This window comes from Apus apus, chromosome 21, assembly GCF_020740795.1.
Source record: "Apus apus isolate bApuApu2 chromosome 21, bApuApu2.pri.cur, whole genome shotgun sequence".
Classification (NCBI taxonomy): domain Eukaryota; kingdom Metazoa; phylum Chordata; class Aves; order Apodiformes; family Apodidae; genus Apus; species Apus apus.
The window spans coordinates 373,115-395,905 of NC_067302.1; the positions used below are offsets into that span (position 1 = coordinate 373,115).

The window sequence follows — 22,791 nt, forward strand, 5'->3', positions numbered from 1 at the left end:
AGTCTCAGAGGAGGTCCTTCCAGGAGTTTAACACCAAAATGACTGTCCTGAAGCCTTGTGTGCATCTGCACGGTGTGTTGAGTCTATCAGTGAGTAAAAATTGTATATGTGACCTGATTCAAATAAAAGAAGCTTCCTGATCCAGCAGTCTGAGGCAAACTCAGGCAGGTATTGGAGGAGTTCAGTCTGTCCTGCCGAACCTGTCTCTGGGCAGGCACGCTGCTCCTCTTGTGAAATTTGCACTGTCTCTGTAACTTCCCTCTCCAGATTTGGCTGCAGTGACAGCTTATCTTTGGTGAATGTAGGGTCTACTGTGGTACAAAGATGGAAGAAGATAAAATTATTCATTACCTTATCCAAGTTCACTGCAGCAGCTTAATTTTGTGTGACTGAAGAATCACAGGCTTAAGGAGTTCTCACAGCACAGAAACTGAGAGGAATTGAGGAATCCGAGAATCCATCCCGTGCTTAATGTGCATCATGTTCTGCAAAGCTCTTAAATATTTTATAATATAGTATCCAGGAGTGAAATACGGAGCATACTGAGATAACTCCTGTCAGCTGACAACTGAATGTTATGAGGCTGTAGCAAAATGTGAAGTATGGACACTTCTGTAATAGTTTCAGTTGTTGACCACTACCAGATCTTAGAGAAGGGAGATTCCTAATGTACTAATTGCCAAAATAACAGCCTTGATAGCATTGCTGACACTTTCTTATCTGTTCTGCACACATATTTCTCAAAGCCTTTTTGGGTAATTAATTATATGTAGATAGTTGTGAGCAGCAGCAGGCTGTGAGATTTGGGGGTAGGGCTTTTTTTGATTGTTCACATTTCCTATGCAAAATCAATATTGATGTTCTGTGAAGCCTAGCATAATTTTGCCAATACAGGACTTTAACATGCTATTTTTCCGCTAATCAAGCATGTCATAAGTTGATGTTCATAAGATAGAATTTGTAATTAAACATAGATAAACTCTAAGCTGCCAGTCTCCCACTCTACATTCTTTAAGAGGATCCAGCACTATTGCTTTTTCACTGGAATATTATATTTATAGTGAAATCATTTCCCTTTTAAATACTGGTTTCATTTACTGGTCTAGTTGATTTTTTTTTCCTCTGGTGAGCAAAAAGCTCTGAAGCTTTGATTCACATGACAACAGAACCATTGTTACACTAGCAAATACAATTTGAAAATCCTCTGCTGTGTGCTGCAAAGTGCAGACACATTTCTATAATGGGCCAGACCCAATTCTGACACAAAGGCACATCTGCATCCTGCAGTACATCTGCAGTAGTCAGCCTAAGCCACCTGGGCACAGGTTGTTAGTTTTGAGTGAATCATGCTGCTGTTGAAAGTTGTCCTTCAATTTACCATCCTTCCTTTCTGTAAGCAAGCTCTGCCCCACTGTTATTCTCTGAGTTAAAAGCGGCAGGACACCAGGAGAAGGTATCTTTCTATTGTACAGCCACTTAGTATAAAGAGCTCCAGGCTGGCTTGTAGGCCTGAGAACTTTGGCTTACAGACCAGGTGGTTATGGGACTCCAGGATTCCACAATTACTGCCACCTTTGCTTCTGCAGGTGCTTTTGCAGCCACTTAGCTCTTCAATCTCACGCTCCATAGAATTGCTTCAGCCCGAAATGATCTGAACATTGAACACCTCTAGCTAGGAACAAGCAGGCAGTAGGGTTAGTCCAGTCCCAGGCAGCCAGCTGAGCCTGCAAGGAGGTCCTAGACACTCTGGGGCAAAGAGCAGTTGTAAATTTTTGCTAGAATTTTCAATGTTAGTTTTTGCTATAAAATCCTGGAATTATACTAGTTATAACTCTCTCTCCTTGGAACTCTCTGAGCCAAGGCAAGGCAGAAAAAAAAACATCTTGGAACCAAGGACAAGGTGAATTTCTGCTGCAGAGACTGGTTTGCATCACCTGGGAGGGCAGGCAACAAGTCCTGCTGCCTCCAGAACGTGCAGAAGGTTGTGGTGTTGCTGCAGTCACAAGCTGATAACAACAAAGAGAAGTGAGGCTGCAGCTCCTGGCAGTGAGGCTGCCTTTGCTTTCCTGATTGCTTCAGCACCCTGGGTGCTGCAGAGGAGAAAGGTGAGCCCATCCATTAGCAGATAGAGCAAAGGAGGTGAAGGGATCAGGCTTTGCAGCAGCTCTGTGTGTTTAGCCTGTGACCTCTTGACATTTTTGTGGTGTCTTAATGGCCAGAGATTGAGTTTTGCTGAGGCTCAGCCTGCTCCCATCACTCTGCCATTCCTCTTCCAAGCTGCACTGAAATTTCTTCACTTCCACATCACTGGCAAGGTGACAGAGTTGATTCTGCTGTAGCTTGTGTGTGAGCTGTTAGCATATCTATGGAATGTGACATTTTCTGGTGCTTTAGACTTTTTATTCTGACATATATTTTATCAGTGCAGCTATTATGGGTAGTGTGTTGTGGATGCCTGCCTCCAGAAACCATCTTGTTCTCTGGTGCTCTGCATTCAGCTCTTCTCCTGTGTTTGCCAAAGCTCAGACTTCCAGGGAGAGGAGGTTTGTCTTAAAAAAATATCTACAGGTTTTATTTATCAGTGAGGAACTTTCTGAAGCCCCCAGTGGGATCCACCCCCCTAAAGCAAGGAAATGTTCAGGAAAATTTCTGCCTACAGTGGCCGTGCTGCTGTTATGACCATGTTACTTTATGCACATACTTTTATTTTGCCTTGCACAGTGCTGGGTCATTTGATTTCAGGAAAATGTAAGTCTATGCTTTGCCTTTTCCCTACCTCATTCCCCTGGCCTGCACCAGGGTAGGACTAGCATGACAGAAGGCCCCAAGACAACCAAGGCAACATGGGTTTCTTGCACTAAAACCAGCTTGTTAAAGATCTTGGACATATCACTTTCCTCACTTGTCACTTCTGTCCCCACCCCAGAGCCAAGCACTCTTGGCAATTTCCATCATAGTTGTGTAGGACACAGCACAAGCTAAGTGCCTTGGGGGGAAGCTTCTGCTTGCTGCAGCAATAATCACCACATCAGTTCAGCTGAAAGTGCTCTGTCCCCACTCCTGCAGTGGCCAAGTGGTGTTGCACTGTGATCTGCAGGGGCAAGACAAGGACAGAGGATCTGGGGCTAAGGAAAGATTTGCATCTCATTGAAAAGTAAAGGCCACTCCAAGAAATCAGGCTTCATGAAACAGCCGTAGGTGGCTGTTGAGAGAGGGTTGTGAACAGGGTCAGTCCAGCCCTATGAACTGCCAGGATGCACCGATGCTGGCAGGAAGAGAGAAGAGCCCCCTTCCTTTGTGTGCCCCTGTGCCTGTGGAACACAGGGGCTATTCCTGCCATCAGCCACTCTAGAGCAACTGAGGAAGCCCAGAACAATAAGCCCCTCTATGGCTTTTCATCTGAGTTGAGTGCCATCCTTGCAGCCTTACCAGCCTCAAACATCAGCTTCAGCTTTTGGTTGCTCTGCACCAGAATTGCCTGAAATTTGGCAGTTTTTATCTACTGATTTGCAAGAGAACTGAGCCATGTTGCACTGGACTTGGGAAATTCTGGGAAGGTCTCTTAACACCCCCCGCCCCCCCATTTGTGCTCAATGGAGTTAAATCCTGCTGGGACCCTTCATGAGTGGTGTCTCCAGGGCTCAGTGCTGGGGCTGCTCCTGTTTAACATCTTTACTGATGATTTGGATGAGGGGACAGAGTGCACCCTCAGTAAGTCTGAGATGACACTAAGCTGGGTGGGAGTGTGGATCTGCTCGAGGGCAGGGAGGCTCTGCAGAGGGACCTGAACAAGCTTGACCAATGGACCAAGGCCAGTGGCAGGAGGTTCAACAAGGCCAAATGTTGGGTCCTGCACTTGGGTCACAACAACCCCTGGCAGTTCTACAGGCCTGGTAGGAGTGGCTGGAGAGCTGCCCAGCACAGAGGGACCTGGGGGTGCTGGTTGATAGGCAAGTTATTTAATATGAGGGTGGTAGCTCACTGGAACAGGTTGCTTAGAGAGGTGGTGGAGGCCTCATTCCTGGAGACATTAAAGGTCAGGCTTGATGGGGCTCTGAGGAATCTGTTCTAGTGTGAGATGTTCCTGGTTATTGTAGGGGGGTTGGACTGCATGACCTTTAGAGGTCCCTTCCAACCCAAGACATTGTATGATTCTATAAGAATCAATAACAAGCAATATCCATTTATGTCATTTGGTAACTTGTTGCAGAGACTGACAGTTCAAAGTTCAATAGAAGGAAAAAAATACCTCTGAAGAGAGGCACTGGTGATTAAGCTACACAAACCAAGATGATTTAACATCTCACTTTCCAAAAGGCAGAGGTTCCCCTTTGCTGATTTACTTTGAGCTCCCTTTGCTAGTGATCAGACACTACATAAATTCATTCTCCTTGCTAACTCCAGGGAAGAGGAAAAGATATTTCTGCAATGGAATGTGCGTATGAAAGGTTTTAACAAGCACCAGAGCAAGCACAAGTGAAGAGTCCGGGTGCAGTAGCCAGGACTGGGGTGCTGGGGAGCTCTGGTAGGAGCTCAGTTGCTCACAGAATTGCAGGAGGTGGGGTGGGTGAGGTGCTTGGGATCCCTACAGGCAAGTTCAGGTCTTTTTGCAAAGCAGAGGTATTTGCACCACCGAGGAAATAAAACAATGTCTGTTAACTGGGAATGGCCAGACTGATACTGGCATTAAACAAAAGCAAACTGGTTTTAGGGAGATTTAGGTTACTGGGACTCCCTGGAACCAAAGGTCAGTGGGCAGAATAGAGCAGAGAAACCTTATCACAAGGACGAGATGAACAGACACTATCCTAGGCATTAAGGTTCACAGCCCAGTGGAATCCCTGGTAGGAGGATGGCTGCAAAATCAGTTACCATGTCAGATGGATAAAAACAGAGACCCTCCTAATCCAGCAAAGGTAATTTCAAGAAGACTGGTGCCATCACACACAGCCCTGCCTCCTGAGGACTTCTTGCATTTGCTTGGTGGAGATTTTGGCTCTTTTGGACCCCATGAGCCATTCACCTTGATAACCTACCAAAAGATTTGTTTGGCTCAGAAAAGCACAGGCTGATGAGCTAACAGGATGAATCTGCTCCATGAGTCCAACACACCTGGGGCAGTGAAACAGAGAAGAGCTGGAAGCAGGAGGGAGACCATCTGCTTTACACAGCAGTGTCATGAATCCATTCAGCTTCCCCAGCAGCCGTGGTGCAGAGGCACAGCTCTGTAATCATCATCTGCCAGTCTAACTGCTGCTGAAAGGGACTTCTCTCCCCAGCTACCTTGCTCAGTCAAGATCTACAGCTGCCTGTCCTCGTCATGAGCATTTCTGTTGCCAGAGCCTGACAGAAGCTCAGGGTGACTTCAAAGTAGTGAATTAACTAGATGTTCCTCTCCAGAAAATGGGAAGTATATGAACACGTGGTAAGGGACCCAGCACATCTGGCAACATGGGCCCCCCCCTGAAACTTCTGCAAAGTTGAAACATGAGAAAAAAGACGTTTCAGAGAGTACTGGTAGCAAGCAAGCTGTGTAGCAAGACACTAAATTCCATGGGACTTCATTCTTTAACACCAGATCACAACACTCTAATTCTCACAGCTAATCCTGTCTCCCTTACAGGCTCTAAGGCAGACTCTGTGGCTGAGCTCACATGGCATAGTGAAGATTTCAGTGGTGCACAAAAACGCAAAGTAAATCACAAAGCCATGAATTTAAGCCCTCACCTGTTCCCTTCAGAATTTAGTTGTCTTTATTATTTATTGCAGCTCTTCCATTGCCCACTGTAGCTTGAGATGCCAAGAAATTGGTCTTTAATGGGGACACATCACTAGTGACTCCAGTTTTTGGGGAAAGCCAACCAGCTGATGATAGAATAGGAAAAAATACTTTGAAATGGGTAAAAAAATTGAGTTTTAAGTGGGTATAAACTAAACAAGTCAATAGTATATTGCTTTTCATGATGCTTTTATCACCAGGTTATATATTCCCAGGAGGGGGAGATACCATTTTTTGTTCTTGTTGATCAGTCCCAACTAAAAAGAACCAACCCCCCAGACAGCACTGCACACAACCTGAGCACAACTCACAGCAGCACCATCTTCCACAGCCTGCAGGGCCAGGTGATGCCAAACTTCATGGAGCAGTCCCTTCCACAGCTGATCACACAGGTAACACTTTCATTAAAGCAGAGTTGTTAAGGGCATTGGACTTAGTGCTGTCTCTGCAGACAAGATGTGCCACCAGCTGCCAGTCACACCCTTGTCAAAGCACTTTCTACCTGAAAGGCTCCCATTTGCATCCTGCTGCTCCAGACTGGGCAGTTTCAGCCACTTCTTTCAGTCCAGCTTCCTTGCAGAACTTTGCAGTATAAAATAAGATGCCATGAAGTAGGGTGGCTTTTACCAGTGGTAGGAGTGTCTGTTCAGGCAGATTTGCAGACATGACAGTGCAGGCATGGAAGGAAAGGCTGCTTTCTTACATAAAAATCCCCTTCTAGCCAAGGCTTAGTGCTGTCAGGCCACACTATTCCAGTAGGTCACTTGCTGTACATTTTATGGATTTCTTGTATTAAAATCACAAAAGTGACTAAAAAAAATTCATCTTAATCCATCCTTGTTTGGAAAGAAACATGGAGAACTAGAGACAGAAAAAACTGGGTAATTAAAGTCTTTGTGGAAAAGAACATTCAAATAGAAGCCAGCCTCTCAAGCTGTCTTGCTCCATGAACTCCCACCACAAGAGAAATCACTGTAACTTATCTTTCTCAGTTTAAAGCACTAAATACTTAAGTGCAATAAAAGAACCCTGTTTTTTTATACACTCTGCTAGTTCAGTGGAGAGCCACCTCCCCCCTTACAGCACAGTGACTTTTCTTGAGACAGTTATTTCTGTGTGAACAGGTCTCTACACAAGTACCATTTTTTCCCCAATTTCTCTTGCAGCTTTAGCTGTGAAGCTACCACACTAAGTACAAATGGTCATTTCTTTCAAGTAAATCTAAAGACAATCATTAAGTACTGTACAATGACTGCCTACTCAAGAAAATAACCTTATTTGGGAGAACAATGAAGTTTAAAATCAGATTTTTGTTTCCATTAAGCAGCTACCGAAAAGAGAGACTGAGTATTTTATTTGACATTGCTGCAGAACACAGTACAATTGGATGAATTTGGATTATGTTGGCCAAAGCATACAGTCTTCAACGCTGCTTTACACCACAATCAGCATTGGCCATGCACATTCAACAACAGCATCAGCTTAGTTATCGTCTTTAAGCTTCTTGATCTTATACTTATGACGCTCGATTTCTTTCTGCAGACGCTCTATCTCTTTCTGGTGGTGATCGATCTCTTCCTCATGGTGTTTCCGTAAGGCAGAGAGCTGCTCCCTCTCCTTCTCCCTGCAAGGAAGCACAGCACAAGGTGCACTCGGGTGCACCCCCGGCTCACCGCAACCCTCCGGCTGCCGAGGCTTCGGCTGCAGGCAGGGGCAGGCCCGGCTGGCCGAGGCCCCGCACCAGGCCCCGGGGTGACCGGGACGGGGCGGGGGGGCTGCCGGGGCGGCGGCCGCGGGCACCGCTCACCTGAAGTACCGCTCCTCCTCCGCCGCCTGCTTCTTCCCGAAGGCGCCCCCGGCCTCGCGGATGGCGCCGCCGCCGCCGCCGCCCTTCCCTGCGCCTTTGCCCAGCTCGCCCAGCTGCGGGGAGACGGCGGTGAGCGGGGCGGGCAGGCACGGCGGGCGGGCACACGCACCGGGGGCACACGCACCGGGGGCACACACACCGGGGGCACACACACCGGGGGCACACACACACGCACCGGGGGCACACGCACCGGGGGCACACACACACACACCGGGGGCAGACAGGCATCCCACCCCCGCCCCGCACACCTGGTCGGCGCCCGAGCCCGAGCTCCAGCGCTGCTGCTGCGCCAGCAGGGCCCCGCGCAGCCCGCCCCGCGCCGCCGCCGCCACCGCCGCCATCACCGGCTGCCCTTGGAGCCGCGCGGACGGGACCCGCCCCGCGCATGCGCAGCCTCCGCTTCCGCCCAGCCCCTCCCGGGGCCCGCGCGGGGCTGGTCAGCGGGGGGTCCCGCGGCCGCCCTTTCCCTCCTCCCCCCGCGGCCCGGCAGGCTGTCCCGGCGGGCCGGCCCGGCAGGCTGTCCCAGCAGGCTGTCCCGGCGGGCTGGCCAGGAGGCCGCCCCGGAGGCCGCCCCGGGCCCGCCCCCCCAGGACGCGGCGCCGGGCCCCGCGGGGGGCGGGGCCTAGCGCTGTGCGCGCGGGCGGTCACGTGCCGAGCCCGCCGCCGCCCGCCCCGCGCGCGCATGCGCAGCGTCACGTGGCCTGGCGATGGCGGCGGCGGGGCAGCCCGCGGCGGGGGGCGCGGAGGAGGCGTTCCTCACCTTCTACAGCGAGGTACCGGCCCCGGGCCGCCCGCGCCCGCCGGGACCCGCTCCCGCCGGCGGGGCCTGGCGGGTTGTGCGGCGCCCGGCCCGGCCCGGCCGCCCAGAGGGAACCCCGCCGGGCCCCGAGCCTGGCCGTGCTGGGCCGGGGGCTGCCCCGGGGGCTGCGGGAGGGCGGGCCGGGCTGAGGCGCCGCGCGGGGGGAGCGGGGGGAGCGCGGGGCCGGGGCAGGTGCCGGCGGGTCGGTGCTCGCTCCGGGGGCCCGGCGTGTCGCGCCCTCCCGAAGCCCCCGTTGCGGCTGCGGGAAGGAGCTGCGCGCTCTGACCCGTTTCTCTCCCTCGGATAAACCCAGTGGGCGTTGTGCGGTCCGCGGTCTCTGAACGTAACCCTGGGCAGTGCTCTGCTGATCGGCCTTTTTGTGAGGAAACTGCCTTTTGGGAAGGGGTGAGGGGCCAGTTTCCCTCAGCCTGTGCGAGTCTCCCGGTACTTTGTGCGCAGCCTGGATGTATTTACCGGAGTCTGCCCACAGAAGGGTAGTGCGAGTTTGGGCGATGCTTGTTTCTGTAAAGAAAGGTGAACGTTGAATGTAAATGTATTGTTTGGTTTGGCTTAGTACTTCTAAAAACAAAAAGTAGACTGAGCTGAACTAATAACCTGTCGTCAGAATGAAATGGACTTACGTGCTTGCCCTGGTATCACTTAATGTGTTTATTAAGCTGTTCTGCCACCAGTGGGTTAATCCCAAGGAACCACTATGATGGTGCTGGTATAGGGGCAAAGGGAGGGGAAAAGCCACAGCTGTTGAGCTGTAGGAGAGAGAGGCAGAAGTACTTTCTGGGAGTTTTTTTTCTAATGTAACATTAAAAATACTGTCATGCTGTAGAAAAGGCTAAAAAATGTGTTCTGATAGTGTTTGAGTAAAGTAACTGCAGACTTTGGATGAGCAAGAGGTGTTGTGAATTGTAGTGCCAGATGATGATGGTGGCTGGCGTAGCTATCACATGAGTAGGTGTGACTGTTGTGATGGTCAGCTAATGTAGGTTTCTCTTGTTCTTCAGGTAAAACAAATTGAAAAACGAGACTCTGTTTTAACATCAAAAAACCAAATTGACAGGCTGACCAGACCTGGATCTTCCTATTTCAACTTGAACCCTTTTGAGGTTAGTTTGAACATTTTATACACCCTTCTGACTTGGTAGACTAACTTCCAGGTTTACTGGGTATGTATTTCAGTAAAAAAGACCAAGCATAAAGGAAACAATTCTCTAGATGTAGATTACCACTCAGAAGATTTACAGAAAACAGAAGGATGGTGTCTATGTGCTTGCTCACTTTTTCACCTGTTTATGGCAGGAGCAGACTGTATTATTTTGACGTGTTTCCCTACTGGAAGACTTGGCAGATGAATGTTAGGTAATCTCTGAATGAGAATGTCACAGCTACAGGTGACACACTTCGCACGTTCTGTTCTGAGCACTCTTGACTTGGCGTTTCTAGTTGTGCCTTTTCTTTTGGATGTTCATCCCACTGGACCTACATAGGGCAAGGGATGAGAGAAGGGCTCTTCACTGCTCACACTAGGGAGCAGTCTGTGAGGAGGCACTGGGAGGTGGGTAGTTCCCTTGCACGTTGTGTAGTTTGATTGCAGTTGCAGTCAGTTATAAAGTCTTAACAAGTAGGAAAGCCTGAATAAGTAAATAAAGCAAGATGTTGTTCCTCTGGATCTGGCTTTTCCTGTGTTCCTTCCTGATAACATCTTTGTCTGCCTTTTTAAAGCCCCAGGTGCTTTTTGTAGTCCCAATTTAGGGCTGGTCATCCAGATTAGATGACAGACTCACATTGTTCAGTACTGTGTAGATCCTAGTACCTGACAAGTAAATTAAGAAAACCATTTTGAAGCGGATTGTAGCTTTCCTATGAGAAAGTGGGTTTTATTTGCAATTCTTAGTGTCAGACCAGCATGCATCTGCATTGAATAGGCTCCCTTGTTACTTAGGACTTCTGTTCAGGAAATGAGTTCACAAAATAGCTCATAAGCTCTGCCACATCCCTGAAGATCAGTACATGATAAGTGGGCTCGTTCATGGAAACCAAGCAGTAAAATTCTCATCTTCTTTCAAAACAATAAAATGGATAAATTATTACAAAATAGTATGTTTCCTGACCAAAGTCCTCACTTATGGATGATCTAACCGTGTCTCAAAGCCACTGTGAGCTTCCATTCCTGCCAAACTAAGCATTGCTACAGGAGTGGTTGAAGGTTTAGACAAATTGTGGCTATTAAGGAATGGCAGTTGTCTACATGAGACTTGAATGTGTAAGGGACACTGGCATGGTCAGAGGAATCCAGCATTGCTAAAAGTAGAATGTCCCAAACATGTTGTCTCTTAAAAAGCTTGTTTTATTAGATGAAAATCCATGTCCTGAATCAGCTCCCTGATGGGGGGAGCTTTCTGGTGGTGTGTCTGTGTGCCAGTGAACCAAGTGTTTAGTGCTTGCTGCCAGGAACCTGAAACTTGGGGAGTATCATCAAACTTGCTCTGCTCTCATGGTCTCTTGTAGGTCCTGCAGATGGATCCTGAAGCCACAGATGAAGAGATAAAGAAAAGATTCCGGCAGGTATTTGACTTTTGCACTTGGAGCCTCTGGAAGGAAACTAGAAATGGTTAGAGTTGGAAGGGACCCTAAAGATCATCCAGTCCCACCCCCCTGCATGGGCAGGGACACCTCCCACCAGTCCAGGTTGCTCCAAGCCCCATCCAACCTGCCCTTCAACACTGCCAGGGATGGGGCAGCCACAGCTTCCCTGGGCAACCTGGGCCAGGCTCTCACCACCCTCACACTAAAGAATTTCCTCCTGATCTCTAACCTAAATCTTTCAGAAGCTCAGTAGAGATTGTGAAGCTGTGCTTGGGAACAAGAAAAATGGTGGTAAAGCTGTATTTGTGCAGAAAAGTAGCCATTTTGGGAAGAAATGCGTAGATCAGTCTTTGAATGAACAAGAGAGCTGCACAAGTATCCCTGGTGCATGGTGTGCTGCTTTACTGTAGGGTGTGTGAGTGGGCTATGGCAAACTGTGTCATTTGTCAGAAATTAAGAACAAAGAAAAGGTGTTATTCTCAATTATATCTATTTTCTGTGAGTTTTCTTTAAGGATTTCTGCAGTCATTTTTGGTGGCTGGGTTACCTGGGACAGCTCACTGATCCATCTGCATTGCCTCATGCAGTGCAGGGAACATGACCCCAAACTTACTGTGCAGACAGATCTGCAGGAGGAGGTTGAGTTTTAATCAGTGCAGCAAAGAAACAGTATTGGGAGGGCTATAGTGTCCCACCTGAGTTCGTGGTGTAAACATCACAAACTTCAGCCAGGAAGCTGTGCTGGCTGACAGAGGGACATGCCTGCCAAGTTGGTGATGGATTATGGACTGTCTCTGTGTGTGGGAAGTGGGAGGCCAGCCTTCTAGTGTGTTGCTGACATCTCAGCTCTGCAAATCAACAAACTGGGGCTGTCTGAGCTTTAGGCTGGTAGAATACCACAGGAAAATGTTTTGACGTCAGTGTGATGAAGTGAAAAAAGTGCATGGAATTGTGTATTGGAGAAATCAAAGCACTTAAATACAGCATGTGGAACAGCCAACAAAAGAAAAAAGACCCTGGGTGTTGCACATTGCAGAGTAAACCAGCAGCATGCTGCTCTTTAGGACCGGAGACAAACTTTTTGCCTGTGAACTAGGAAAGTGCCATCTCTGAAGTTCAGGAAGTTAATATTTTGCATTCTTCAGCACGAATGCAATCTCAGTTGCCATACTGTGACTGGTTTTGAACACGGCACTAGGAAAGGTGCAGGTAAACTAGAGTCCATAGAGCAACAGCAAAAAAAAAATCTATATGGGGAAAGTTTGAAAGAACTTTCTTATTCTCTGAAAGAGGAAGCTGGAGGACAGATGCTTCCCAGCCCAAATGAGATTGACCTGTCTCTCCTTAACAGAGACTACAGGAAGGAGTTCTAGTAGCTTTCAGTGAAGGAGCCTAAGGAAAACCTTTCCCATTCTTTTAAATATTTGGATGTTGGAACAGGCTAAGGATGCTGGATTCTTGGGAGGCATTGTTGAATTAAAGACAAACTCTGTTTGAAGATGATCTGTGTAGGTGTTCATGTCAACATCAGGCACTGCAGCTGAAGGATGTTTATTTTATTCTGCACATCCCAAGCTGCAGTTTCTCCAGCAGCCTGTTTAGTACAGGGGTTGAAGCATCTCCCTGATGAGGAAAGGCTGAGATAGCTGGGACTCTTTAACCTGGAGAAGCCTGAGGGGAGACCTTATCAATGCCTGTAAGTATCTAAAGGGTGGGTGCAGGGAGGATGGAGCCAGACTCTGTTCGGTAGTTGCCAGTGACAGGACAAGGGGCAGTGGACACAAGCTGGAACATGGGAAATGCCTTTTAAATATGAGGAAAAACTTCTTTACAGTGAGAGTGACAGAACCCGCCTGGATGCAGCCCTGTGGGATATTCTCCCGGGGCTCCTGCTTTAGCAGGGGGGGTTGGACTAGATGATCTGTAGACGTTCCTTCAACTCAGACTATTCGGTGATTCTGTGATTATATTTGATTTATAAGCTTTTACTGGTGCATGCTTCTACATGTTGTCAGGTCCTTTGTCCATAAACAAAGGAATGTGATCTCCTGTAATTCCTTCTATCCGAGACTGTTTCCATCCTCTCACAAAAATCTCTTGAAATATTCATCTTTTACAAAGATTTTGATACCATGATCCTTTCTCTTGCAGTTGTCAATATTGGTGCATCCAGACAAAAACCAAGACGATGCAGATAGAGCCCAGAAGGCATTTGAAGGTAATGCTCTCACTTTCCCGGGGCTGGTGTATGGCAGTGGTTGCACTGCTCCTTCTTTGTAGCTGGTTTAGGAGTTGGTTGGGGTGGAGGCCCCAGTGCAGAAGGGGGTGACGTTTCCCCAGCGCTGTCACTAGATGGTGTGTTCACACCTCCCTGTGCCGCCGGGACAGGCCCGGCCGCGGCTGTCGAGATTGTTCAAGAAACACTCTTTAAGCTGTGAATTAGATTTGATTGCAAGACCCTATGACAGAAGGAATGTGATGGGTTTAGGTGTGTGGTTTGCATTATGGGGAGGCATTGTGCACCTTAAACTTGCCTCCTGGCCTGTAACTAAATCACTTGGTAGGACTGACAGTTTGACCCTGCTGACTTCAAAAGGTGTCTTGCAGTCTGCCACCACTGTACCCCGAATCTCATTTGACTAATCATGATATAATTTGTATTTAAATGTATTTAGATGCATTTTTAAAAAAACACAACCCAAAAAAACCCAAACAACCACCCCCTCCAAAATTCTAGGAAGCATAACTTATATGGTCAACAAGCAGCCATCCTGTGATGCCTTGTGACTGCAACTACTGATGCTATTAATGTTGATCCTTTTTGTTAGCTGTAGACAAAGCATACAAGTTGCTGCTAGATCAAGAGCAAAAGAAGAGGGCGTTGGACGTGATACAGGCAGGAAAAGAGTATGTGGAACACACTGTAAGTATTCCATACGAACATCCAGGGGTGGGAGCGAGCAGTAACCAGTCCTTTGTAATTTGCTTTTTGGTACATGTGCTGCATGTTGAGGCCATGTGAGCTGAACAAAGCTCATAATGAAGCTGTACCGGTGGACTCTGAGCTCTTCATGGCATGAAAAAATGTGCTTTATCCAAGACTGCTGATGGGCTCAGTGCAAGATAACTCAGTGAAATTCAGTACTTGAAATAATGAGGTCAGACCACATGATCTGACCTAATATTTTTTTAAGTCTGTGAATAAATGATGCAGTTCAAATGTGTATAGGTGGAAAAAAAATTGGTGGTGACAGCAGAAAACGGGGAAGTTTGCAGGGAAGTGGCCTATATGATAAGAAAAGAAGCTTGGATTGTATTGGCCAAGAAGTTAGTTGAGTGATGTGAGTGGACCAAAACATGACAACCTCAAGAAAGCAGGTGATCCAGGACAACTTGGATACTCTAAAGCAAGCAACACTTTGTATTCTGCTACTTGTTGTTAGTCTTTTGAATATTACAAAGCAAAATTAACTTCCTGCTAGTTTGAATGGTGTATATTGGATATGAATATATCTTTAAAACAAGACAAAAATAGAACAACAAAAGACTGTTGAATTAATAATATCTAACATAGTATTTTTTATTTACTGCGGTTCACATGGTAGCAATCTTGTATGTGTTTTTCTGGACCTTGGACCAGGAGGTTTTGGTCTAAAATAAAACATTGATCCAAATAAAGAACCTACTGTCATCCAGAGTTCTTCCCACACAGTGGAGTAGGAATACAGAACTACTTGGGTGCAGTAATGTGAGCCCTATAACATTTTTTCAGCTCTTATTTTTGTTCTTAATCTTCAGGTGAAAGAAAAAAAGAAACAGCTGAAGAAGGATGGAAAACCTCCCACTGTAGAAGAGGATGATCCTGAAGTTGTAAGTCATACCTTGTTCAGAGAAACAGGGTAGTACAAAAATGTATTCTGAGTAATTAAGAGTCAAACCCATTACAGGAGTATTTATTAGACTTGTCAGAGTGTTGTAAATCCTTGCTCTTACAGAAGAACACTGTAGAGTACTGTGTGTGGGGTGATGCCCATGCATTTCAAAAATAGTTTAACTGTAGTGTAAAGAATAAATATATGGTATGATCATCGGGTGATGTGGGTGTGAAGGGACCTTGAAGGTCATCTAGTTCCAACTCTTCCTGCAGGGGCAGGGACACCTCCCACTACACCATCCAGCTTGGCCTTGAATGCTTCCAGGGAGGGGAAGTGAGATTATATAGATAAAACTATTCAGTTCTTCCACTGGAGCAAGTCTTGCTGCTTGCACATGATGCAGTCTTTTTTGAATTTAATATAGAATCATAGAATCATCAAGGTTGAAAAAGACCTTCAAGATTATCAAGTCCAATCTTCCACCCTACAGCTCCCAACCACTAAACCATTTTATGAAGCACCCTCTCCAGCACCTCCATGTCCTTCCTATCCTGTGGTGCCAAGGAGTTTCTTGTGCTCTGAGTGCTGGAACAGAGGTGTTCTTGCTGCCAGCAGAGGCACCTATAGACCCCACTGTAGGACATCTGAAATGTGCTCTTAGTGACACTTTGTAGTACAAGCTGTTTCACCTGCTTGTTCCGTATAGATACATGTGCTGTTCTGCAACAAACCAGTGTTATTCAAAGATATGACATAACTTAGTTCTTCTTACCTGGCTTGTAGCCTGAAAAATTCAAGTGATACTAGAGGCTTTGACAGAATGTATTTATCAGATTCTGACATAATTAGTCTTCCTGTCTATTTTTTTTCCCTCTACAAAGTGATTTTTTTCTTCTTGATATCACCAGAGTAATCCTGTAACAGTCTTTATTTCCCATTGATTTTCAGATGTCTCTTGCTGTTCTTTAATAATGAGGTTTGTTTTAAGTATACTGATAGTTCCTACTGGAAAGCCAGGGCCAGACTTTTACAACATATCCATCAAGAAGATCTCCTGGGAAATTACTGTATAAACAGTGACCAGTTTGCCTTTTTTGTCAGCTGCAACATTGCAAGACTTAACAGAAGAATTAGAGAGCTTGAAATTCACAGTTATATTTAGGCATAGCTTCATGAACAAAAATGAAGATGAGACTAATATGAGACTAATAACTAGCTGTTTCCTGGTGTCTCAGAGGGAATTTAATCAGCAGTGGTTTATACCTTTTCAAATGCTTCTGCTATTGACTCCTATCAGGGCAGGATATGGGGTTATATGGGCACACACATGCTTTGCATTCTTCAGCATTTTGATGTAAACCAAACTTCTCTAACTTTGTTAATGGGCATTATTTTAAGACTGGGTTTGTGGTTTGCAGTTCAAACAGGCTGTGTACAAGCAGACGATGAAGCTCTTTGCTGAACTGGAAATTAAGAGAAAAGAAAGAGAAGCAAAAGAAATGCATGAAAGGTATGAACCACATTCTGCTTGTGCACTTCACGCTCTTCTTCCCCCATTATGCTTCTTCTGAGAAAATAAGGGGTCACAGAATCTTAGAAAAGTCTAAGTTGGAGCAGACCTTTGGAGATCATCTTGTCCAGCCTCCCACTGAAAGCAGGGCCTTGGATTAGATTCCTAAGGGTCTTGTCAAACTGACTTCCAGTGATATATTCCACCACTTCTCTGGGAAACCTGTGGGCTGTAGAGCTCTGTGCTTGAGAAATGCAAATGGTCAACTTGCCTTCCTGTATTTCAGACATTGATATATTTGGTGTGCTTGTATGCTTCTATGTGTCCACATGGAGCCAAAGCAGTGACATGGTGACACATATCTGCATGCTGTTAGCACACAAGAATTGACGTTAGTGTTAATTAAGTGCCAGAAATACCCTGTGGCACATGTGATCCTGAATATTTTAAGTTTTTGATCACATGTTGCCTGAGTGCTCACTCTGGATTCACTTCATAAAGCAGGGTTTCTGTACTGGTCAGTGAAGACAGCCTGGGAGATGGTTGCAGGGCATTACTTTTGATTACAGATGAAAATTGGGGTCAAAAAAATTTATTCTTGCCTTCAAGTGCTTATTAACTTCTCAACAGTTTTAGAGCCTTAGCACCATAGTTACGAAGGAGTCCAACTTGTTTTGCCAAGCAAGAGAAACTGACTCACTTAAGAAGTGCATGGCATGCTGCCAGGGGTGTCAGGCCATCTTCTCACTGCTCTTCCAGATTTGAAAATAAATTCTATTAGCGGTGTTATTTTAGATGTGTGTGTTTGTCTCTTCTGATAAGTGCTTTAGTCTGCCAAGAAATGCAAAGAGCTTTCCGAGATGTTTTGAAAGTATTATTGTGTTTCTTGAAAGTAGGTGCTTGTGGGTTCATAACCTCTTTGTGGGATCCCTTCCAGGAAGCGGCAGAGGGAAGAGGAAATCGAGGCCCAAGAGAAAGCAAAGCGAGAGCGGGAGTGGCAGAAGAACTTTGAGGTAACCAGGAGCTTAATTTGCAGGATGGTCCTCAGCAGCCATGCTGCAGGGAATGTCCTTAGAGAGGAGAGGCATTTTGTCTGCAGGTGCTAGAAGAGAATTTGAGTAGACACTTAGTAACTAAGATGCTGCACAAGCCTGGGTTTGGTCCTTGTGTAGGGAGAAGGGCCCGTGGAGAGGCACTGGTGTCACCTTCCCAGAAAGCAGCCTGGTAGCTCAAAATGTAGGATTTTTCATCTTGGCTGGCAGATCCTTCTTGTTCAAATTACTGCCTAGCCCAGTTTGCTGCTGACCCATAAAACTTCATCTGGCAGCTGTTCAACCACAAGTGTGGGCTGTTGCTGGTAGGTCTCAGTCTGGTTATCACTCACAGAATTTGCATCTCCAGTGACTATCAGAGACCTGAATGACAGTCACTTCCCTTCAACCCTTTAAGACTGTATTCAGGGTTCATCCTTAAGAAGTAGCTTTCTGGTTGTTGTGCAGCTATTCTAGGGGTCAAACCTACACCTTGCCAAAATACTTGATCTCTGACTCTTCCCTCATTACACACCACAGGGGAAATCTTGTGACATGTCAGGCATGGTGGGTAGGAAAGAAGTCAGTAACAGTGTGCAGGACCTCATGAAAAGGTGAGTTAGTCGTTAATTTAACTCAAAGCTGGATCCCAGTCTATAGTTAAGAAGACTTTAAAAAAGAGGGCATGTGGGAGGGAAGTGCATGAGTTGGACTGGCATCCTGTGGAAAGCGGGTAACTAGGATGTTTCTGGAGACTCAGCTGGGAAGAGTTCATGTGTTATATACAATGGATATAATAGGTTAGATATTCAGGAAAACTTGTGCAACGCTGCTGTGCTGAGTGCACTGGGAGTCTTGTCATGTAATGGTAGAGAGAGAAACGAGTGTGTCACTGGCCTTGCTGGTGGTCAGAGAACTTGGGTGTCAGAATCAGAATTGTCAAGGTTGGAAAAGACTTTCAAGATCATCAAGTCCAACCATCCACCCTACAACCCCCAACCACTAAACCATCTTAGAAATACCACGTCTACCCCTTTTTTGAACACCTCCAGGGATGGTGCCTTACCACCTCTCTGGGCAGCCTGTTCCAAGGCCTCACCACTCTTTCTGGGAAGAAATGTTCCCTAATATCCAGCCTGAACCTCCCCTGGCACAACTTGACCCCACTTCCTCTTGTCCTATCACTAGTCACCCGGGAGAAGAGGCAACACCCACCTCACCACAACCTCCTCTCGGGCAGTTGTAGAGGGCAATGAGGTCTCCCCTCAGCCTCCTCTTCTCCAGGCTGAACAGCCCCAGCTCCCTCAGCCTCTCTTCATAAGACCTGTTCTCCAGACCACTCATCAGCCTGGTTGCCCTTCTCTGCACTGTCATTGCTGTCAGGATGCATTAAAGCAGAGCAGCTGAGGAAATGTGAGCAAGTATTACAAGCAAATAGTGATGGACCAAACAGAGGAGCTGCAGAGCTGCTGATAGTGCAGCTTCAAGAACCTGCATGTCCTCAACCACTCCTAGAGAGCTGAACCTCTCCACTTACAGGTATCTTCTCCAGCCTTGCTGGTGTCATAGAATCATAGAATGGCTAGGTTTGGAAGGGACCTTAAAGATCATATGGTTCTGACCCCCCTGCATGGGCAGGGACACCTCCCACCAGTCCAGGTTGCTCCAAGCCCCATCCAACCTGCCCTTCAACACTACAAGGGATGGGGCAGCCACAGCTTCCCTGGGCAACCTGGGCCAGGGTCTCACCACCCTCAGAGGAAGGAATTTCCTACTAATGTCTAACCTAAATCTCCCCTCTTCCAGTTTGGATCCATTCCCCATTGTTGTCTCACTCCCTGCCCTCGTCCGAAGTCCCTCCCCAACTTTCCTGGAGCCCCTTCAGGCACTGGAAGGTGCTCTAAGGTCTCCCTGGAGCTTTCTCTTCTCCAGACTGAACAACCCCAGTTCTCAGCCTGTCCTCGTGGGTGAGGTGCTCCAGTCTTCTGATGATCTCTGTGGCCTCCTCTGGACTCGTTCCATGTCCCTCATATGTTTGGGCTCCAGATCTGGACACAGTTCTTCAGATTGGGTCTCATGAGAGCTGAGCAGATAGATGAGCAGAATCACCTCCATTGATCTCCTGGCCACGCTTCTTTTGATGCAGCCCAGGACAGGGTTGGTTTCTGGGCTGCAAGTGCACATTGTTTGCTCATGTTGAGCTTCTCATCCACCATCACCCTCAAGTCCTTCTCCTCGGGGCTGTTACTGATCCATTCACCCAAATTGTGCTTGGGATTGCCCTGATCCAGGTCCATTTAATCCACATGAAAAGACAGTATCAAAGTTGGGTGTTAATGTCCCAAATGGATCAGTAGAATAGGCAAGACTAAGCAGCCTATTTCTGCTAGTGACCATCACTGAGAGAGGATGACTGGAGACAAAATAACATATGAATTCTTGGCTGCCCCTGTATGTGTACTGTTGAAGCATCTGCCTTAAAAATGTGTCCAAAAAGAGAATGTGTGTTGCTGCTTCAAATTATGTTTAAACCATAAGGAAAAAGAAAAAAAAATCCCAACACAAAAATCCCAGCTTTTAAAAGTGCTCATGTTGTACCTGTGCATTGCTGTTCTGGGCTTTCCTACTCCAGGTGATTCCAGCCCTTGTCTGCATCCTAGTTTTGATCCTGTACCTTTACCCTGAAGACCTGTAGGTTTTGTCCCTCATATATATTCTGCAGTATTCCTGAATCCTCTTAGGAATATCTGTGTCATCCAAGTGGTTGCTTGCTGGTTCTAGAAGCTATTCATAGGTTCCTTTCAGGGCTGAGTTATATCTTGATGTATTTGAGAAGGAGCAGGCTACTTTCTCCCACTTCACCCTCAAAACTCACTTTCTTAGTAATTTCAAGAATAGCTTCCGCCCACAAACTGTAAGAAACAAAAAGGTTAGAACAGAAGTTGCTGTACAGCCTTATCCCTAGCGAAGTTGTCACCACAGAATGGTTGTTGGAATGGACCTCTGACATCCATCTGGTCCAACCCCCCTGCTCAAGCAGGGCCACCTAGAGCCAGTTGTCCAGGATCATGTCCAGAGGGCTTTTGAATATCTTCAGTGATGTGGAGACTCCACAACCTCTCTGGACAACTTGTTCCAGTGCTCAGTCACTCTCAATAAAAGTGTTCCCCGATGTTCAGATGGAGCCTCCTGTGTTCCAGTTTGTGCCCATGGCCTCAGGCCCTGGCACTGGACATCACCAAGAAGGGCCTGGCTCAGTCTTCTTTCCACCATAGAATCATTAAATTGTTCAGGTTGGAAAAGGCCTGTGAGATCATCCAGTCCAGCCTTTAAGCCGTGTTTCAGATACTTGAACACATGTATGAGATTCCCCCCTGAGCCTTGTCTTCTCCAGGCTGAACAGTCCCAGCTCTCTTGGCGTTTTCTCAAATGAGAGATGCTCCAATCCTTGAATCATCTCTTTTTGCCCTCTGTTGAACTCTCCAGTATGACCCCGTGTCTTATGTACTGGGGAGCTCAGCACTGGACACAGCAATCCAGAGAAGTGTCTGGAGGGGAAGGTTCACTTCCCTCCACCTGCTGCCTGTGCTTTGCCTAATGCAGCTCAGGACAGTACTCACCTTCTGTGCAGCAAGGGTATGTGTTCCTTGTGTTCAACCTGGTGTCCACCAGGGCCTCCAGCTTCTTTTCTACCAAGCAGCTTTCCAGCTAGGTGGCCTCCAGCATGTTCTGGTTCCAAGGCTTGTTCTTCCCCAGTGGCAGGACTTTGCACTTCTCCTTGTTGGACTGCTTTTAGTTCCTGTCAGCTCATCTCTCCAGCCTGTTGAGGTCCCTCTGGGTGGTGGTGTGACTCTCTGGCCTGGCTGCCTCTCCTCCCAGTTCTGTGTCATCTGCAAACTTGCTGGGGCTGCAGATCACTGCTGGTGCTTGGCCTGCCCCCATCCTGTCATGGGGAGAGGGAGGGCAGTGGGGCAGGCAGCTGTTGTGGCCAGAGTCTGTGTGCAGACTGTAGTGAAGGCAGAGCCATGGTCAGGTGGGCCTTGAGTGTGTGGATCCCACACTGTGGACTGGATCATCCCTGGACTTAACTGTTTCATACTGTGAAAACATCAGCCTGTAGGGCGAAGTCAGCAGTCAGCATTTTAACTTCTCTCTCTGCCTCCAACCTGCATCACAGCAAAGCTGGCTTAAGGGTGGGAGACAAAGTAAGGAAATGGCATTTTTTGCACTCACAAATTAGGAATGTCCATTGGAGATGAGGTTTCTTGTTTTATTTGCACACCAGAGGGATTCAGCAGACTCAAGTCAGGACTGCAGAACCCAAGCTGGTTGCTTTTGAAACAAGAAACCAACATAGTGCTTATACTGGTGTTTTGAAGTTCACTTGTAGTTCCACTGTGCTGTGTCTGTTGCTCTGGCTCTGCACAGTGTATGTCCTGGTACTACATGCTGGAGAAGGGGGAAATTGCTATTGAGCTCTTGAAACTGGTATGTACTGTCTTCTGGCTCTTGCCCTTCTTAACTCCTTGTTTCCTCTCTGTCGTTCCCAGGAAAGTCGGGATGGTCGTGTGGACAGCTGGAGAAATTTCCAGGCAAATACAAAGGGGAAGAAAGAAAAGAAGAACAGGACCTTCCTGAGACCTCCCAAAGTAAAAATGGAGCAGCGTGAATGATTCTGGCAGCACTGCCCAAGTGCAGCTTCTCAGTCCCCTCCCTGCTTTTAAGGACTCATTGGCACCTAGAGTAAGAATTGCTTTTCAGTAGACTGTTTGTTTCCTGTACAATTATCAGTCAAAGTATTTTTTGTACTCTGTCTGTTTGAACTAGGGCCATAGTATGAGCTCAGCCAGGAACCCGCTACATGTAGAACACTTGGCTTAGGAAGGTCCCTGCCATTCTTGCTGTCCTGTTTGTCTGCTGCCCTGTAACTTGATGTTTTGTACTTCACAGATTGTGCTGTTTCACCACTTCCATTTCTAGTTTGAGAGCTGAACAAAGTATTGGAAAGGGTTCTGTACCTTTCCAGATACCATCTTTCTCAGCAAGTTCTGCTTCAAGGAGGTCCAAACTGACTCTGGGAACCTGCTTCCAGCACTGTGCAGTGCAGCTGAGCTGCAGTTAAAGTCCTGCAGCTCCTCACTGAACTGAGTGATGCTTGGAAGGACCCTTCCCTCAAGATCTGATTTCCAAAATAAAATCCCAGCTCTCAGGCTTAGACTTCTGTTAAACTCAGATCAACTGGGCACCTCTTGTAAAGGAAAAATAACTTCTCTTCATTAATAGTTAAGTTGCAATGGTCTGTATGTAAAATAAATTTTTACCCAAGTTA

At 47.0% G+C, this 22,791-nt stretch overlaps 2 protein-coding genes across 2 annotated transcripts; one reads left to right on the forward strand and one right to left on the reverse strand.

The window, feature by feature from the left end:
* Window positions 1-7,107: 7,107 nt before the first annotated feature.
* ATP5IF1 (ATP synthase inhibitory factor subunit 1) lies at window positions 7,108-8,133 on the reverse strand. The gene is made up of 3 exons (XM_051638151.1): window positions 7,895-8,133; window positions 7,587-7,699; window positions 7,108-7,403 (listed from the first exon to the last, which is right to left on the reverse strand). Exons 1-3 carry the CDS (start codon window positions 7,985-7,987, stop codon window positions 7,262-7,264), a joined length of 348 nt encoding a protein of 115 aa, XP_051494111.1. The 5' UTR covers window positions 7,988-8,133; the 3' UTR covers window positions 7,108-7,261.
* A 187-nt stretch (window positions 8,134-8,320) lies between these two features.
* DNAJC8 (DnaJ heat shock protein family (Hsp40) member C8) lies at window positions 8,321-22,791 on the forward strand. Its single transcript, XM_051638150.1, has 9 exons — window positions 8,321-8,419; window positions 9,465-9,566; window positions 10,969-11,025; window positions 13,198-13,264; window positions 13,875-13,969; window positions 14,845-14,916; window positions 16,340-16,431; window positions 17,369-17,444; window positions 22,013-22,791. The coding sequence occupies exons 1-9, from the start codon at window positions 8,354-8,356 to the stop codon at window positions 22,133-22,135; spliced, it is 750 nt and encodes a 249-aa protein (XP_051494110.1). The 5' UTR covers window positions 8,321-8,353; the 3' UTR covers window positions 22,136-22,791.

Coding starts and splice junctions, on each gene's coding strand:
- ATP5IF1 (XM_051638151.1), bottom strand. CDS start 7,987: ATGGCGGCGGTGGCGGCGGCGGCGCGGGGCGGGCTGCGCGGGGCCCTG. Junction 7,700..7,894: donor CGGGCTCGGGCGCCGACCAG/GTGTGCGGGGCG, acceptor GTCTCCCCGCAG/CTGGGCGAGCTGGGCAAAGG. Junction 7,404..7,586: donor GAGGAGGAGCGGTACTTCAG/GTGAGCGGTGCC, acceptor GCTTCCTTGCAG/GGAGAAGGAGAGGGAGCAGC.
- DNAJC8 (XM_051638150.1), top strand. CDS start 8,354: ATGGCGGCGGCGGGGCAGCCCGCGGCGGGGGGCGCGGAGGAGGCGTTC. Junction 8,420..9,464: donor TCCTCACCTTCTACAGCGAG/GTACCGGCCCCG, acceptor CTTGTTCTTCAG/GTAAAACAAATTGAAAAACG. Junction 9,567..10,968: donor TCAACTTGAACCCTTTTGAG/GTTAGTTTGAAC, acceptor GGTCTCTTGTAG/GTCCTGCAGATGGATCCTGA.